The sequence below is a fragment of the Hypomesus nipponensis genome, chromosome 6 (assembly GCF_054491055.1).
Source record: "Hypomesus nipponensis isolate SF chromosome 6, ASM5449105v1, whole genome shotgun sequence".
Taxonomy (NCBI): Eukaryota; Metazoa; Chordata; class Actinopteri; order Osmeriformes; family Osmeridae; genus Hypomesus; species Hypomesus nipponensis.
In genome coordinates this window covers 15,604,410-15,622,227 of record NC_140366.1, presented here as the reverse complement: position 1 = coordinate 15,622,227, position 17,818 = coordinate 15,604,410, and the positions used below count along the sequence as shown (strand labels likewise).

Below are 17,818 nucleotides of genomic sequence, written 5' to 3'. Positions count from 1 at the left end.
AGCTGACACACTTAAACACCACATGGCTGTTTCGGCCTCATCGTGTGGTAACGACCCGTCCTCCACCAATTACTTTAAACTGCTAACTCGGCCTCTTTCAAAGCGTGTCTATGGCCTGCCGCGTGGGTCCACTTGCTAGGAAGGCCATCCAACCCCCTGTCATTATTCACAAGAGTGCTGACCTGAGGTTATAGCTCCAGTAGCAGTATAGGGTTAGTGTGTGCTGTGCAGTGGTGCCCAGACTAACTTGTTGCAGGGCTAGGGCCAGGCCAGGCCGGGGGGAATTACAGGCTATTCTTTGAGCAGAGGTTGGAGGGGAGTAGCTGGACCTGGGTGTACTCCCTCAGGAAATTAAAAGCCAGGACTATTTCCTTCAGACTCACGGTTCTCTCTCATCTTCTGCCAGTGGGTTAATGAATAGCAAACTATTAGTCTCTGGCTTTCCTCATCTTCTTCTGTTGTTTATCTAGATAGGACACATCCACCTTGCTGAAAGTTATATCAGCAGCCCCTATTTGGCAGTAATATATATGCTATTACAGGGGCCACATTGTGTAGGTTATCTGGTTCCACTTTGTATTTTTAAAGCCAAGGTAGTTTAGTGGGATGCGGTTGTTATACCGTCCCAGATAAGTTACCTGCCACAACTTAACCTTCTTCTAAATGCCAAAAGGTGAAGTATCAGCATGTATATAATGATATTTCCATGTTGTAATGAAATACCTGGGTCTAATCCCAAGGTCCTGCATGAATATCTCCAACAGTGAAGCAGACGCAGGCATTTGGCTGTACCCCTCTCAGCCATGACACAGAACTACAAAGTGTTCTATAATAGAACCCACGGCACGCACTCCGAGCTGCCAATGGCTCCCGTTGTTGTTTTGGAACATTCCCGTTGTGGAACATTCATCCTCAGGTATTCCGTCAGTTTCCCTGCTCCACTTGTGTCCTTAAGATGAGAGCAGGGGGAACACAGAGCAGCGCAGACAAGCCGAGCAGGCCTGAGGCTGCAGGAGGCTGTGGGTTAGATAGGCTGCATGGTCTGACACACCTCTCTCACCACACTGAGATGACTGTTGAGATTAGATCTCAACGTATGGCTGACCGACAACTCAACGAGTGAGTGACAGCTAGCCATGCTTCTCCACTCCAAACGTCTTTCTCATGTGTTGCTGTCTGCTTGTTTGCCTGTGTGAACTCTTGAACACGGTATGTGTTGATGTAACCTCAAGGGGATGCAGAGAGTGATTCAAAGCTGATGATCTAGAGATAGACAAGCTTTTGTTAAAAATAATTTTCCGTGCCTTGGATCTCTTTTTTCAGTTGTTTTCGGCAGTCTTCCCCTCGCAGGTGAAACTTTTCCTTCAAAATATTCCGTGTTCTGGAGTTTACCAAGTGCAGACAGGGTCAAAGGTTGCCCACCTAATACCAGTCAGGAATCCTACAGTGGGCCAACAATCACAGGACATTGTATAGTTCTGTTGAGGATAGCTATTGCAAGGGCCTCAGAGAAGCATTACGACAGTTTGCAATTATGCCATCAAGACGATTATATACTTCATTGGGCTTTTGTTTTGCCAATGGTACAAAGTACTGCTGATGCAATTACACACTTACCAAACAGCTTAAATATTTTTGTATTAATTTTCATTCATTGACATGAACTGTGTCAATGACAAGGTTATGCTCACAGATCTTAAACATACACGCATGCATCTGCTGGGTGGGCGATCTTATTTCTGAGGCGTAAGCTGTTACATCCATCTCAGACCTGTCTCAGACCAATATGACTACCAGCTAGGAAAACGGCAATCAGACCATAACACGTTTCCAAACCTTCTTAGTCGAGCCCTTCTGGTCAAATGAAAATGTTATTCTGTTCTTATTCGAGTTTCACATAAATACACGTGGTTTCATCCAACCACAGAACAGGCTTATTCCATCCCCGTGGGCCTCTGAGGGTGTTGAGCTTGGGTGGGGGAGGAAATGGTATTCAACGGGGGGTCTTTCATCTTACATAGCACTTTGATGCTTTTATACATCGCCAGAAAGCAACGATGTCGACACATTTTCCTTTGAAGAGTTGGTGGAGGCGGTTGGGAGGCCTTGTCCGAGTCTGTGGGGAGTGCAGTCCATCCAGGGGGGACTTGGTGAGGCCGTTTGGTGTCTGTGGGGAGTGCAGTCCATCCAGGGGGGACTTGGTGAGGCCGTTTGGTGTCTGTGGGGAGTGCAGTCCATCCAGGGGGGACTTGGTGAGGCCGTTTGGTGTCTGTGGGGAGTGCAGTCCATCCAGGGGGGACTTGGTGAGGCCGTTTGGTGTCTGTGGGGAGTGCAGTCCATCCAGGGGGGACTTGGTGAGGCCGTTTGGTGTCTGTGGGGAGTGCAGTCCAGGGGGGACTTGGTGAGGCCGTTTGGTGTCTGTGGGGAGTGCAGTCCAGGGGGGACTTGGTGAGGCCGTTTGGTGTCTGTGGGGAGTGCAGTCCATCCAGGGGGGACTTGGTGAGGCCGTTTGGTGTCTGTGGGGAGTGCAGTCCATCCAGGGGGGACTTGGTGAGGCCGTTTGGTGTCTGTGGGGAGTGCAGTCCAGGGGGGACTTCAGAATCAGGACTTTGGGCTATAATTCTGGGCTCCCCACACTTTGTTATCTTCTGAAATGCTCTCGACCGGCCCCTTCAGTCAGATGCTTGTCTCGCTTTACTGTAGCAGACGCTATTGTTGGGAGGACACTAATCTGCAGCCTCCTGTGATGATGAGATGGACAGGTCTTCTGAGATCTAGTCTGTCATTACTCTTCTTAAAAAAAAAAAAAAAAATACAACAAAAAAACACTTCCTGTCTGTCGTCATAGCAACATACCCCATGGTATCCACCATGCAGGTCGGAAAGAAGAAATGTGAGAGTTTAAGATAAATTGTGTCTCATTCTGAAGTGTTTTTTTCTCCTGTATGTGTGGCAGTTCACAAGGACTGTATCAGATGAGATGTATTGACCGGGACTGAGGTGCTCTGAATAAACAAAAGGGAAACGATATCCGTGGAAACCACACTGAGTTCCACACCAGGGGAGCTTGGTGATGATGACCTTCCATTCTATAGCTGCCATAAAGCAATTTCCTCCAACAACCGACCATAACAAACTGTCTTTTACCACCCACAGGCAATTGACTGCTTCGTATCGATCCTTCCTAGACCCATTTAGCCACTATACGGGGATGGAGCTGCTGTTTACAGATAGTGTTATCTCTAAGTCACAGTATGTTGCGGTAGTATTTGTTCTGGATGTTCTTTAACCCCGTGAACGGAGGAGGGCCTGTGCAGATCAGGGAAGTCAGACGGATCAAGAGCAAGGAAGAGAGGACTGTGTCACATTCCTCATGTGGCCTGAAGGAGAGTGAGTGTGTGTGCCTTACCCCAGGAGCCCACAGGGTCCCTGCCCTCCTCCTCCTCCAGTCTCTCTGAACTTGGGCCTGGCATTCTGCTTGTTGTCAGGGTGCACTTGTTGTGATGGTGACGCTTGGCATCAGTGGTATCGTGGTCGACATTACCTTCGCAGTTTCACCCACTTTCGGTTCCTGTAATGCAGATAATTAGGTGTAGTGTAGTGTCTGCTAAATTATCGTTATTATTTCAGTGATAAAGTCCTTCAGGGAACCACTTTGGTTCAATGAAGGCATTGTTATTCAGCTCAGGGTGAATATGAATGCTTACTGCCTAAACAGATACAGGAAACCACTGTGTTTTTAAAAGTTAAACAACTATTTTATTGTTTTCCAAGTATGTAACAAAATAATAGCTATGGATAAAAACAGAATTTTGCATTGTAAAACTACGTAAAAATGTTTACAGACAAGCATCACTAATTGTACAAAAATAACGATGATAACAGTAATAAAAAAGGTACAAACGATAAAGAACAGAACATCCTCGCGTCAGTGTGCAAACCGTTTATACAGACGGACACGCCCCCTTTCTCAGGCAGCAAATCCTGATAAATTATTTAAATAGCATTTATCTACACACAAACTCGCGTGCGTGCGCACACGCACTTACACAAACACACTTGCACACACACTTACACACACACACACACATACTGTATCAACTTTACAAAAAAAGCAAAGACAAAACAGAACAATAATTTATCCATTAAAAAGAGCATACACAAAGCAAAACATATTTATAACTCTCCCGTCTGATCTGTTTATTCCATTGGGCAGGTAGAGAGAACACGGGGGTCTCTTATAAAAGAAAAGTAATACTATTTACAGCTCATGCTACAGTAGCAATAAAATGTTGGATCGATTCTATTCTGTAAGCATGTGAAAAAAAGTACTACGTTTTTGTTGTTGTTTGTTTGATCAAATTATACACAGCAATGAGGTAATATTTGTACATCAAAGGTTCCTTTGTTTTCTCTCTCTCTCTTTCTGAAGAAAAGGCACACAGGTCACACGCACATCTCACCGAGAAGCCCTGGATCTCGGCACTGCAGGTAGCTGACGCTCTGTCGGCGGGAGGACAGGCTGCGTTTTGCAGCAGAGAGCCAGAGCTGACACTGTTTACGTTAGCCACTAACCTAACCAGATGCCGTTTTCCACCAGGTACGTCGAGAAAACATCAAAATAATATTGGAATTCTTCGCTGCCTACATTGTAGACAAAGTTTAATAAGTTACGGTGTCTTATTTACATCGTTTTTAATTTAAACCTCCGAAGATGAAGTACACCTTCTGTCAAATGGCTTGATTTTTGTAATTCATGTTTTCTTGTTTGGAGAAGAATACAAAAAGTAATTTCAGTAAAACGTTATATTGTTAGAAAGTGGGCAGACAGTCTCGCTCTGGCCATCCAGCTGCTCAACATAGTACTCCCTTGGTGCTGTGTGTCTCGGATTGTAATGCTAAGATGGCAGCTCGCATCTTACCCTGAGAATGTTACATAATGCTCATAACTCAACTAGATCGATCTAATGCCAGCCACAAAGTACATGTATTGATGTATTGACAATTTTTTTCGGCTCATTTTAATTTCTTTTTTTTTTTCTTTCTTTTGTCTCTGCAACACTTCTCAAAAATTACTTTTAACAGCAAATATACTGTAAATGGGTTATAGCAAAGCAAGTTTTTTACGTTCTTATTTACACAAAAATGAAGACATACATCGAGTTATCAGCCCTCCATAACTTGTGATTACTCAACTGCTACTGAGAGTCAGGAGTTCTCCTAACAAAACATACAAGTGAAAAATATGTTTTGCTTTCTGCAGTTTCAGAGCAAACTTAGGGTAATGTCATTCACAATCTACAGCCTGGCAGATCTGGTTGGGTTTTTTTAAGGAGGGAAAATGATCAGTCTTTTCTTTGGGACGCCCATCCAGAAAATGACAGAAAGGCAATGTGAGAGAGAGAGAGAGTTGGAGCGAAAGAGAGAAACGTTGAGGTTGGGAAGTGCATAGTTGTCTAGTTTTCTATGGGGAGCCGATCCCGTGAAGAACTGAATGAGGTCTTTCAAAGAGAAACAGGGAGCGACAGAGAAGACACTGGCTCAGGAGAAGAGAAGGGGGCTGGTTCCTCAGCGATACCTACTCTGCTTGCTGAATCTCCACTGGCAGTCAGCTGGTTTTCTATCCAAACCAGCATCATTCCCCTGACGCTGACCACACACCCTCGCCAGGCCGTGTGCGTGCCACAGAAAAGTTGAAAGCGTAAAAAAGGGAAAAAAAGGGTCCCTGGGCATCAAGAATGCGTGAGTTCATGTTTGTACAGAAAGGTGCATTTTTCTCAGAGCTTCCTGCTCCTTGTATTTATGCATCTGCGAAGAGAAACAAACAATATATTTTAGATTGATCACTAGATGATTAGACTAAATTTGATGATTTAGACACATTTAAAATGGAAATGCATCCATTTAGCAGATACTTTCATCCTTAACAACATGATGGTAAACCAGGGACATCTGGATTGGCAGTCAATCCCCTACTACTCAGCTGTTGCTGACATACACCGAAAGATCGTGTTCCTTACCTCTGCATTCATACTTGAGGTCTGAGAAGTATACCATCTCCTGAGAGAAGACAAAAAGACCTAGCCGTCCACCTGCATACGTCTTATCGTAGATACTTCCGGAGTCAGCCATGATCTTCTTGCCCTCGTACATCACCACTCTGAATCAAGGAGGGACACACAGGAACAGTGAGGTGGATCGTCACAATAAAGGTCCTTAAACAGGAAACTGGCCATTTGCCCTACACACAGATGTGGGATGGGTGATTATGTTTCTGCTGTGTACCTGATATGTCCTGTTCTTGGTCTGTGGATTAGATGCCATCTGTAGGCAGTAAAGTCCTTCCATCCGATGTTCTTTGGGTCGTGCCACAGAGTTTTCACCTACAGAATATGAAGAAGAACAGAGATTGAATCAAAGTTCTTTTGTTGGTAAAAAAAGAAAAATAACTCCATCCAACTTCAAACTGGCAAATTCCTTTCTCTATAATCTGATGTCAGCGTGTTTACCTGTCCAGGTGTGTTCCCTGTGTGCCACAGGGCGTTCCTCAGATGCTCTCCCGGTCCAGTGGTGGAGTTAACCATCTTGATGGACAGGCCTGAGTAACCCTGGGCCTTGGTGGGCTTGTTGGACCAGTAGGTCTGGGTGATCTGCTTCCACATCACTACGTAGAACCTGGAGCTTGACTGGTATCCAAAGACGAAGCCGGCATAGTCATCGTCCCTCTCCGTGTTAATGAAGAACGTCCCGCTGAAGTCCACAGAGTTGAACTCATCAAAACCTGAGGAAAACGCAGAGAACAGTGAGAACTTCTTCCCGCACAAAAGCGATAAGTGTTAGCTACTTTGTATAGATAGATAATGGTTTTTAATGTAAGCGAGGTGATTAAGGTATAGTTGAAATTCTTAGTGCTGTTAACCGCCAATTATTAGCACTCATTGAATGCGTCCAATCATCCAACCAGCCAGATGACTTGGTTGGAACAAACTCTTGTATAAAACACATTTATTTGTCCATAGTACTAACACAAATGAAATACAGTCCTTACCAACAGCAATGCCAGGGTCGCAGTTGACTGTCTGCACCAGTTCTTTGCCCTGGTGGCGGACCACCCAGTTGGGGTCGATCTGTGAGGTGCCTTTGGGGTCCAAAGGCACCATCTGGAACTTTCTGAAGTCTGTCTCGCTGATGTCAAAGTTCTCAGGACAAACGTCGTAGATGTCAGGCACGTTGTCTTGGTCAAAGTCATCCTTGCAGGCATCACCGCGACCATCACCTGAAGCGTCGATTATTACACAAAGTGTCCTTCTTTTACAATAGCTAAATAAGAGGGAACTAGTGATCAGTGATGATTCCACTAGATTTACATCTATCAAAAAGAAAATCTATATGTCGGCCGGCCTGTATGTCTATCCATCCACCATCTAGCCCACTCACCATCAGAGTCCAGCTGGTCAGGGTTAAAGGCCAGTCTGCAGTTGTCTTTGTCGTCAGGGATACCGTCGTTGTCGTCGTCATGGTCGCAGACGTCTCCTTTCCCGTCCTTGTCGTGATCGGCCTGGTTGGCGTTGGGGATGTAGGGACAGTTGTCCAGGTTGTTCTGGTGGCCGTCCTCGTCGATGTCCTGGTTGCTGTCACACTTGTCTCCCACGCGATCGTCATCAGAGTCCACCTGTACAGGTGAGAGTGAGAACAGCTGGTTAATATCTGGGGTTGTGGGGTGTTTTTAGAGGATCTCTAATCTGCAGGTGAACATGTTATGAGCTGTAATGTTAACCCAATGCTGATTCCGTTTTACCGGATCATGTGATGTGATGCCTACCTAGAGGACCAGTCACCCTCACCCTTCTGAACCTGCCAAGCTCCATTTATCTAAAATCAAATGTAGTTTTTTATTTCCTTACAATCAAACAACCCTACCCAATTCTTCTGTTTCCTCAGTTGTTTCCTCAGTAATTTGAGTTTCTCCTACTGTACTCTGCTCAGCTAACATATTTGCTTGCTAAAATGCATGCTAACACAGGCATGCAAATCATCCATCTGAAGCCATGAATCTCCACTCCTTTTCTCCTTGGTGCGTCTACACACACATTCAGCAGCAGCCGAAGAGGCCGGAATCAGAAGAACAGAGGGTGAGAGGAAGGGAGGGGGAAGAAGTGAGAGAGGAAGAGAGGGATGCAAGGGGAAAAAAGAGAGTCAAAACGAGGGATTATGAGAAAGCAAAGGGAGAAAGAAAAGGGAGGAAGCGAGAGAATAGAACGTGTGGATTCAGTTCCACCCACGTTCCCCCACAGCCACCCTCGGAGTCTCGTTGTTCCACACATTCCTGCTCCTCATGTGAGCGTGGCCCAGGTGGAACTGGGCAGGGCCAGAGCGTGCCGACATGAGCGCACACAGCCCTGGGCTGGCCCATTCTTCACTAACAACCAGCTATGGGCCCCTACTCCCCCTGCAGCCCACCTCAATGGGCCATTGAAAAGTCTCCCCACCCCACCTGGCTAATTGTGGGGCAGCTGCCCCGGGCAAGGCCTGGATATGCTCTTCCCCCCTACAGCGTGATGAGCCCTGCCGCGACCCAGAGCGAGCTAGTAAGACTCTCACTGGAGAGAGAGGCACAACAGAGGGTCTGAAGGATGAATGTGAATCAGGCTTTTGGGCGGTGAGTGGTGAGAGTTGGGTGGATGATGTGTGTGTGAACGGATTTAAGGGGCTCACACCTGGTCAGGATTATGCTCCAGAGGGCAGTTGTCACACATGTCACCAACGCCATCCAGGTCTGTGTCCCTCTGGTCAACGTTATACACGTAGGGGCAGTTGTCCTTCTCGTTCAGAATTCCTGGGGGAGAGTTATAGTGATAGTTGCTGGGTTAGACATGACAAATCTCCAATCTGCAGGTGAACACGTTATGAGCTCTGACGCTAACTGATGCTGATTCCGCTTATGTTATGTCTGTCGTGGTTCCTCGTCCTGTCTCTCATCTTGGGCTATCTAATTCAATCCCTCACCCTTCTGAACCTGCCATCCTCAGTTAAGTCTGATGGAGCTTTTTATCTCTTTAGAATCAAACAACCCTACCCACTTCGCTGTGGACAGACATACAGAAATCCGGTAGCTCCACAGCGTGGCAGTGAAGCTAAATCATCTGTATCTGTCTTCTCTTGTCATGTTCCCGTCATGGTTACCATGCTCATAACCAGAGATCAGGATGGTCACAGTGCCTCACCGTCTCCGTCGATGTCAAGCGAGCAGGCGTCTCCTTCTCCATTGCTGTCCGTGTCTGTCTGGTCTGGGTTGCTGTTGTATGGGCAGTTATCGCAGCGGTCACCGACATCGTCACGGTCGTAATCAAACTGCCTGGGGTTGTAGATGAATGGGCAGTTGTCCTGTTCCAGAGAGGAAGGAAGGAAGGGAGAGCACACGGTTTATCTCTGACCTCGAGGAGTTGTCATGCCGTGTCCAGAGTGTACGCACTGTTCACACACTGTTCACACACTGTCTATCTGGCCAAAACATCCCTGAAATGAAATATGTCATTTGCCGTGGCTGACTGTGTGGGTCTGTTTACAGGGAGATTGGGGGATGAAAGTGTGTTTTATTTTTAGGCTCTGTCCCAAATATAATGTTGGGTTACGTGGATACACTGTGTGTTCTTCAGAGTGGTACCTCTGTGTTGGAATTTGAGGTTTGGCTTTGAAAAGGGAAAATGTTTGCTTTTCGCTCCCTCCCCCTTCTCCCTCCCCCTTCTCCCTCCCTCTCTCTCCCTCTCTCTCTCTCTCTCTCTCTCCCTCACCTTCTTATTGCACAGCATGAATGATGAATGTTAAACCACAGTCATGGCTCAGTGCCAATACTGGACACACACACATTCTCACACACACACACTAACACATACTGTATACTGTTAGCCATTGATAGGCAGAATTGAATGTTTCCACCTACCCTGTCGTCAGGGATACCATCATTGTCGTCGTCGTTGTCACAAGCGTCACCGATGCCATCCTTGTCGTAGTCTTCCTGGCCAGAGTTTGGAAGGTTGGGACAGTTGTCCTACAGGAAAAACACAATGTCAGATATGATAAATGATTCTAGTAAGACATTAAATCCTGCATGGTAATATTTAACTCCTAACATATGGATGTAATGTCCTTTTACGAAGCATGAAAAAAAAAAAAAGAAGATATGCCAGAGCCTTTAAGTCAGAAAGAAAAATACACTTCAGCCTCAAGGTAAACATGTTTAATGTACCATGGTTCAGCACCGCCTTTCAGCTGATGCTACGGAGCCTTCCTGTACCTTTTTGCAGTGGTAGGTGGCGTTCTCCACACAGACCAGGTCTGAGTTGGGCCAGCCGTCCAGGTCCGTGTCCTCCCCACAGATGCGCCCGTTCCCGGCATATCCCGGCTTGCACTCGCAACGGAACATGGGGTCAGCAAAGTGGCCCAGGTAGTTGCAGCGGGCGTTCTTGTTGCAGTCGTGGCTCCCGTCTAGACAGGGGTTACGTGGCGCGCACACCTGCAGCAGGGGGGAGCGTAACATCGGGAGTCAGGTGGCTGACGGTTAGGGAATCGGGCTAGTAATCAGAGGGTTGCCGGGTCGATTCCCGGCCGTGCAAAATGACATTGTGTCCTTGGGCAAGGCACTTCACCCTACGTGCCTCGGGGAGAATGTCCCTGTACTTACTGTAAGTCGCTTTGGATAAGAGCGTCTGCTAAATTACTAAATGTAAATGTAAATAACATCCACTCAGTCAGCAGGGGAATGTTACTATGTGTTCGCTTTTAACTACATGGGCGGATCTGAACCAGCAACCTGTTGACCCGCAGTCAAATGCTCTACCACTGAGCTACACCCGTCCTTCAGTATAAGGAAGCAGGATGTGTTTTACTAGGCCTAACAGTACCAGCTACCAAACAACATGTCCTTCCGACTTCTTCCTCCCAGAACTGGCTTTCAACAGGAATGAACGCATGAGCTCAGATTTTGGACGGATGAGATCTAAGCGGACCGATCGGACGTCTCGTGGGTGAGTGTCATCTGAGGGGACAGTGCATCAGGGCTGGGCTCACCTGCTTCTTGGCAGCTGCCTCCTCCACGCCCTTGCCGAAGGGCTGAGGGCCGGAGAAGCGGGTGGGGCAGGGCAGACAGTTGTAGCCAGGGTCTGTGTTCTCACACCTGTGCACACCGTTGAACTCAAAGCAAGCGTCAGGCACTTCTTTGCACTGTGACCCACAAGGACGATAAGAAAGAGACAGAGCAAAAGAATTAGAGAAAAAGGTGCCTTTAGATCTTTGTTTGTTTGTTTGGATGAAAGTGTCTGCTGAATTGGGGACAACAGTACTGATGATGATGAATGAAATGGAAGATGAATTGGGGCCTGATTCAGCTGGGTTGTCGTCTCTTACCTCGTCAATGTCCTTGCATTTGATGCCGTTTCCTGAGTACCCTGTTGGGCACTTCCCACATTTCCAGGTCCCATCAAGGAAGCTGGTGCACTTGGCTCCGGCAAAGCAGGGATTAGACAGGCATCCGTCTGGGGACAGAACCACAGGCTGTCAGGACCCAACTGTCACAACTGGAACACTTAAGTACCTCCGATGTTTAGATCAAATGTTTTTTTTTTCAAACTTTACAATTACATCATGTTAAGGAAAACTTTTGTTATGTTGTTCAAGATTGAAAGGGACTTACCGATGGGACAACTTTTCTTGTTGCATAGCTGTGAGTCTTTGGCTTCACCCACACACTCCTTCCCGCCATATTTGGGCACAGGGTTGTTACACAGACGCTTACGAGTTTGGGCCCCTCCCCCGCAGGTGACAGAGCAGGTATCCCACGGTGACCAGGGTCCCCAGTTGCCATTGACTACACAGAGAGAAAACACACAGTCAGCCTTGCTGCACACACAGCTTTTAAACGTAACATGTTCATTTAGCTGTCCCGTTACTCCAAAGCAATATACAGGGGGGGGATTTGAACCTGCAAAGTCTTGATCTGCTATCAAAGACTCCAGCACTGAGCTTTAACCTTCCCCAATCTCACCAGGTTAGTTGTTGTCTCTGACAGAGCATGAAGCTCAATCATGACGTCCACCTCGGGACCTTTTAACAGTCACGGTTGTGAACTCAGACCTGTACTCACTGGGGCACGGAGACTTCTGGCACTTCTCAGTCTGGCGTCCCTCGCCCTGGCAGTCCTGGCCGCCCAGCTGGGGCGTGGGGGAGTTGCAGAGGCGGATCCGGGTGATGTCGCCCGCGCCGCAGGTCACCGAGCAGGAGGACCAGGGTGACCAGTGGCTCCAGCTGCCGTCCTGCTTGACTGGGGAGTCACAGAGCGAGGGGGCCAGAGGTCAGGGAGACGTTTGTTTTGAAATCTGCCCGTGTTGTTTAGTCACAATTCTGTGGCAAATAAATTGAATTCACTTTTGTATTCATGTCGAAGGAAATTCGAAAGGGCCCCATGCCACATTGAGAACTGATGATGTGAGAATGACGATCGATGACCGTGACAGAGTGTGATGGTCGGTGAGAGGGATGAGGGCGCGCTGGTGGGACTCACAGCGTTTGTCGCACTCCTGGAGGTAGCAGTCGCGGGTCTGCACCGACGTGCCCTCGCAGTTGTTGTTGATGCGGTCGCAGGAGCGACCTCGCTGCTGGATGCCCCGACCACACGACACAGAACAGTGGGTCCATTCAGACCAGGGGGACCAGCCGTCCTCCGCGTAGTCACTCGCTACCGAGGGGAGGGAGGGAAGGAGGGAGGGAGGGAGGGAGAAAGAGTGGGGGGAGGAGAGAGAGATGGGAGAGAGGGAGACAATGAGAGAGTTATTCCAGGGAGAGACCTGAAAGCCCCCCCATCGCTCTAAATGAACGCCTGAAGCTCTTAAAGTTTGGGGGCTAATGGAGTGTATTTGGCCCTGCAGGCTGTGGAAGAGAGAGAAGGCCCAGTGTGTTGTGTTGGAGGGGGGGGGGGGGGGGTTTAGCAGAGCCAGGGAGCAGTAGTAAGGGAAGGCCTGTTCAGTGAAACACTCCCTTCTGCTCTGAATGCACAGGGATGCCCTGTTGAGTGGAGCTGATGTTGTTTTTTTGCCATAAACCAGAGAGGAAATGGAATTTGCAAACAGGCTCTTGACTCGTATGGTAACCCTGGGTGATCAAGGTAGTGATGCATGAGGCTTTCCTTGTGTACGTAGCTTCAGAGAGCTCTGCAGCCCAGCCCTCTGAGGTACAGAAACACGTCACTTCTACTTGGACTGAGGATGGCTCTGCTGAAAATCCCAGCCAATTTTCCATCCCACTTAAACCAATTTGGCCAATTACGGCCATTACAAGTTGAAGATTCAAAGATGTTTTGTGGGTACAATGAGCCAATGTTCAAACACACATAAGAGCTTTTCATTGACCGGGATGCCATTACAGTTTTCAATCATCTTTCAAATGAACAAGGTTTTCTTGAATAGAAACCCTCTCGTACTGAAAATACCTGTGGAGTTTATCTTTATTAATTTGGTCAGTAACATTAAAATAGCTCTCAGAGAAAGGCCGAGTTGATTTAAAGGAGCAATCTGTTTCAGGACAACACACACATTCTGATGGCTTAACCAAGGCCATTCACTACAGTACATCCTGACAGAAATAAAGCACCTTTGTGTGTGCTGGCATGTAACTGCACGCGTGTTGAATACCGTACTGGATGAATACTATTCACATTTCACGTGATATTCTTCAGCAGATTCTTTTCATTTAAAGGTACGAACAAAAGGAGCAAACGGAGCATAAGTAGGAGCGAGGGTGTGGGAAGACCATGCGCTAGATAAGAAACACTTCAGTCGGAGTTGGCGGACAGAATCGGGCACTCACGTGTCCCACAGCGAGGGCAGCACTCCCCATCGGGCACGGTGGCGTTGGCACAGGGGATCAGAGGGCAGGAGATCTTGCGGCACACCGTGGCAGAGTTCTACGAAGAAAGAGCAAACCATGTTGTGAGGGCGGTGCTTGAGTGACTTCCTGTTAGCAGAGGCGTGCAGGTGCATTGGAACAGCACTGGGAAGAGGGTCTTTGGTCGTGTGCCCATTGGGTCAGGGCAGGACGGGAACTAGTCCAACGTTGTCCTAAAGGAGAGCAGGGGATAGGGGAGTTGGTCTGAGTCCTAAACAAAACAGGCTGGTCTGCCAACAGGGCTGGACAGGTAAGCACAAAAGGAGTGGATGGAGAGGTGGGAGAACGGAATGATGGAGATACGGAAACAGATGGAGAGAATGGGGGATGGACTAACGACAGACAGGGGATCGAAAACGGTTTCTTTTCCTCTGGAAATGTTAACGTCTCAAATCCAACGCAGAACACGAGAAGAGTTGTTGTTGGAAGGAGTGTGTTTTTGTCTTTAACCCAGCCGCTTGTCTAGACTATAGCCATTTTCTTAATTAGAGACGAGGTGTTGTTGAGAGGGCAGGAGCAGTCTTGTCGCATTCAAGTTTCTGTTGAAGCCCTCACAATGGAGTGGGTCACAGACCCTTCACAAGGCTCTGTCCTGGCCCGCGTCCAGTCTGGACTCCTACCAATTACTGAGTAGATGACAAAGCTGGAAACATGCTGAGTAGCAATGATTGTGTGTGTGTGTGTGTCTGTTTGACTGCATATAAAGCTGCGCGCGCACACACACACAGGCAAACACACATACAGTCACACACACACACAGACACACACACGCATTTTGCTCACCTGACAAGTGCACTCCGTGCAGTCATCAACGGTCCACTCATCCTTGTTCTTGTGGACGATGCCATTGTGCAGACAGACGCCAATGTGGATGCCGACGCGGTTCATCAGCAGCTTGTTCTCATCCGTCTGGAGGACAGGCAGCAGGAAGCAGGAAGCAGGAGACAGGAAGCAGACAGACATCAGTTAGTACCAGGAAGATCCCTCTCACTTTGGGCACAGGTCTTCACAGCTTGAAGTGCTCAGGTGGCTGAGCGGTTAGGGAATCGGGCTAGTAATCAAAAGTTTGCCGGTACGATTCCCAGCCGTGCCAAAGGTTGTTGTGTCCTTGGGCCTTGTCTAGGGCCTTGTCTAGTTGTCCTTGTCTAGTTTCCCTTGCCCCAGACTGGCATATTCATTAAGAGTCTAGATACTCCTACATGTGAAGATGAAGCACATTTGTAAATTATTAAACCAACATGCAGTTTGGTGGATAAACCACGGTAGGTGCTAGTAACCACAACAGAGACTATATGAAGGAAGGACAGAGACAGAGAGTTAGAGAGGAAGAGCGGCAGAGACAAAGAGAGAGGCAGTGAGGGAAAGAGAAGCAGAGAGACAAAGAGTCCGAGAGTAAGACACAGACGTATTGCTCACAGATCAACAGGGTGATCATAGTGTCCTGACTCACCACTTTGCGCAGTTCGTTAGAGAGCTCCTTCACCACCACCCCCAGGCCCCTTAGCTCCTTGAACATGCTGGCCAGGTCCTCACAGGAGAAACCACAGATCATCTGCAGGTCTGAACAAAAAGCACTCCATGGATAAGGAACCAAAAACAAAGTTGGATATCCTTGAAATGCTCCACATCAACTATAATAGAATAGTAAACTTGTTTACCTTTGGTTTTGTGGCCTGTGTAATCGGTTCTAATAGCGGGGCTGGATCCATTGATGGGGTTGTCCAGAGTGATGGTATCAGTCATGATTGCTGAAGGAGGTAAAGCACACAACAACACACACACACTCACTTTAGAGACTGTATAATGGGTGGAGTTGCCAAACCACAAGAGACGCATGCCTCATTTGTCATTTGTGACATACTATGATTTGGCCTACACTGGAGAACACATCATTATTTTCATAGTTATCTAGTCTGATACTATCTTTGTGAGGTTAATGAGTCATTGTACCCTGCTCTAAGGAACATACTCTCCCTGGAGGGTTTGCAAAGTTTTAGTTAAGCCAGGCTACACTGATTTGAAACAGTAAACAACTTCGCATGGCAGGTCTCTGGCACTCAAACGCTTTAAACTGCATGCACATTCGTTTGTCAAAGCATACTGGGTAACAGCAGTGGCACATAAATAGCCACGCGTTTGATTAACATTACTTACAGTTTTGGCATCCTTTGTTGCGCAGAATGGCATCAAGGGTCGTTCCAAACACAAAGCGTACGTTTTGAAGCACTCCCTTTAAGTATTAATAAAATGTATTATTAAAAATCTTAATTGGAACAAATTTGGATAAGGCACTTTTACAGTTTTCATAAAACGCGTCACTGTAACACGCTCCAGAAATACTCAAATCATACATTTCCGATTTAATCACTAATCCATGCGTCACAAATTCCCCACAATATCTCACCATAAATCGGTCCTTTACCGCTCCCTTGCCAATGCGGAGGCGCGCGCTGGTGGATATCTCATGAGTGAGGATGCTCTGGACCGGAGCGTCCAGCTCGGCAGTGTTGACCTCCTCGCACCCAACGTAGAGCTGCGCCCGGTCCTCTTGCACGAACAGAGTGATGTTCTTCCAGTGCCCCGTCGCCAAGTCCACGTCCTCAATGGAAACCACCTGCTGCTTGTTCTCGGTGGAGAAAACCACATCCAAGGTGTTAGCCTTCCCGTTGGAAATAATCTCGAAAACGGGGCCGGAACCGTCCAGCTTCTCCACGGTAAGGAGGCTTCCTCTTGTCCTCTTGAACTGCTTGAAGTTCAGCAGCAAGAGGAACCCCCTCTCCTCGTGGATGGAATCGATGAGGTCCCTGAAGGAGTTCTCGGGTATCGGGGGGATCAGGTCTGGGTTGAGGATCTTGTAGGCGGGGCTGTATGGATCGTCGCCCTTCACGAGGGTGACCCCATGGTTTTTCTTGGGGACTTGGACCAGTTCAAACAGGTCGTACACACTGTTATCGTCCCGACTCTCTGCGGTGGGAATGATTACGCTCAATGAGTCTTTGTCTGATTTGGCAATTTTTTATGTAAATTAGAACGTGAAATATGCTATCAAAGCAATATCAATCTTATACATTTTTTTTTTCAACAACGATGAATTAGCATGCAATTTCGGTTGTTCATGTTTAAAATGTAGCCTATTTAAAACTTAATACACACACACGATTCAAGTTCAAATTGAACTATGACCAACGCCATCTCTCACCTGCAACTCGTGCGCTCTCGCAGTTCCAGAGCATCAAGAGTAAAAATATTCCTGTCAACTTCATGATGGCACTAACTTTATGCCTACAGAAATGATAAAACAATTAATGTATCAAAATTGCAGGATTAACCATTAAGATTTGATCCTATAATAGCATGTCTTTGGGTTTATAAATGCAGTATAATTTTCATCAATATGATGCTGAGGACATAATGCACATGAAGTAAATCAAAATGTAATTCACCCACCTGTTCAATGCAATCGGAAGAGAGAGATATTAAAATCCAAATTGAAATGGAAGTCCAATGGAAACAATAATCCTCAAGTTTGAATTGTTATTTTATTTTTATTCGAGTGTCCCGATATGAACAACAAAATGTTTTCTTCAGAGTGCCTTTTAATGGTAATTCTTCTCCGGTATCGGGAGTCTAAAAAACTAACTTTAAGCCGAGGGGACAAAGTGCTATTTAAATAGTTTCATGACATTCCTCTGAGCGCGTCTGGTCCAATCGGAGCCCAGAAGAAAAAGGGACGAGCTTATCCTCTTACCTCGCAGAGTGGAGCGCGAGACACAAGCACACAAGAGGACAGAGAATACAAAAAGCACCACATTCCAGAGGCTGAAATTCCGTTTCTGTATCTATCATTTGATAGATTTAGCTTCCGGTCTTTGCTATTCTTACC

The 17,818-nt window shown here is 47.1% G+C and overlaps 1 protein-coding gene across 1 annotated transcript; it reads right to left on the bottom strand.

Moving 5' to 3' along the window:
- Positions 1 to 3,734: 3,734 nt before the first annotated feature.
- thbs1b (thrombospondin 1b) lies at positions 3,735 to 17,555 on the bottom strand. Its single transcript, XM_084699926.1, has 23 exons — positions 17,383 to 17,555; positions 17,135 to 17,217; positions 16,340 to 16,899; positions 16,090 to 16,165; positions 15,594 to 15,683; positions 15,386 to 15,495; positions 14,719 to 14,844; positions 13,858 to 13,954; positions 12,557 to 12,730; positions 12,140 to 12,316; positions 11,690 to 11,863; positions 11,404 to 11,531; positions 11,068 to 11,220; positions 10,295 to 10,513; positions 9,941 to 10,048; positions 9,225 to 9,384; positions 8,718 to 8,836; positions 7,438 to 7,672; positions 7,049 to 7,276; positions 6,510 to 6,781; positions 6,286 to 6,383; positions 6,021 to 6,160; positions 3,735 to 5,808 (listed from the first exon to the last, which is right to left on the bottom strand). Exons 2-23 carry the CDS (start codon positions 17,196 to 17,198, stop codon positions 5,801 to 5,803), a joined length of 3,516 nt encoding a protein of 1,171 aa, XP_084556052.1. The 5' UTR covers positions 17,199 to 17,217; positions 17,383 to 17,555; the 3' UTR covers positions 3,735 to 5,800.
- Positions 17,556 to 17,818: the final 263 nt, after the last annotated feature.

Excerpts from the sequence above, each read along its gene's own strand:
- thbs1b (XM_084699926.1), bottom strand. The coding sequence starts at position 17,198 with ATGAAGTTGACAGGAATATTTTTACTCTTGATGCTCTGGAACTGCGAG. Across the intron at positions 15,684-16,089 it reads CAACAAAGGATGCCAAAACT|CAATCATGACTGATACCATC; the intron begins GTAAGTAATGTT and ends TACCTCCTTCAG. Across the intron at positions 11,864-12,139 it reads CCAGAAGTCTCCGTGCCCCA|TCAATGGCAACTGGGGACCC; the intron begins GTGAGTACAGGT and ends CTCTCTGTGTAG.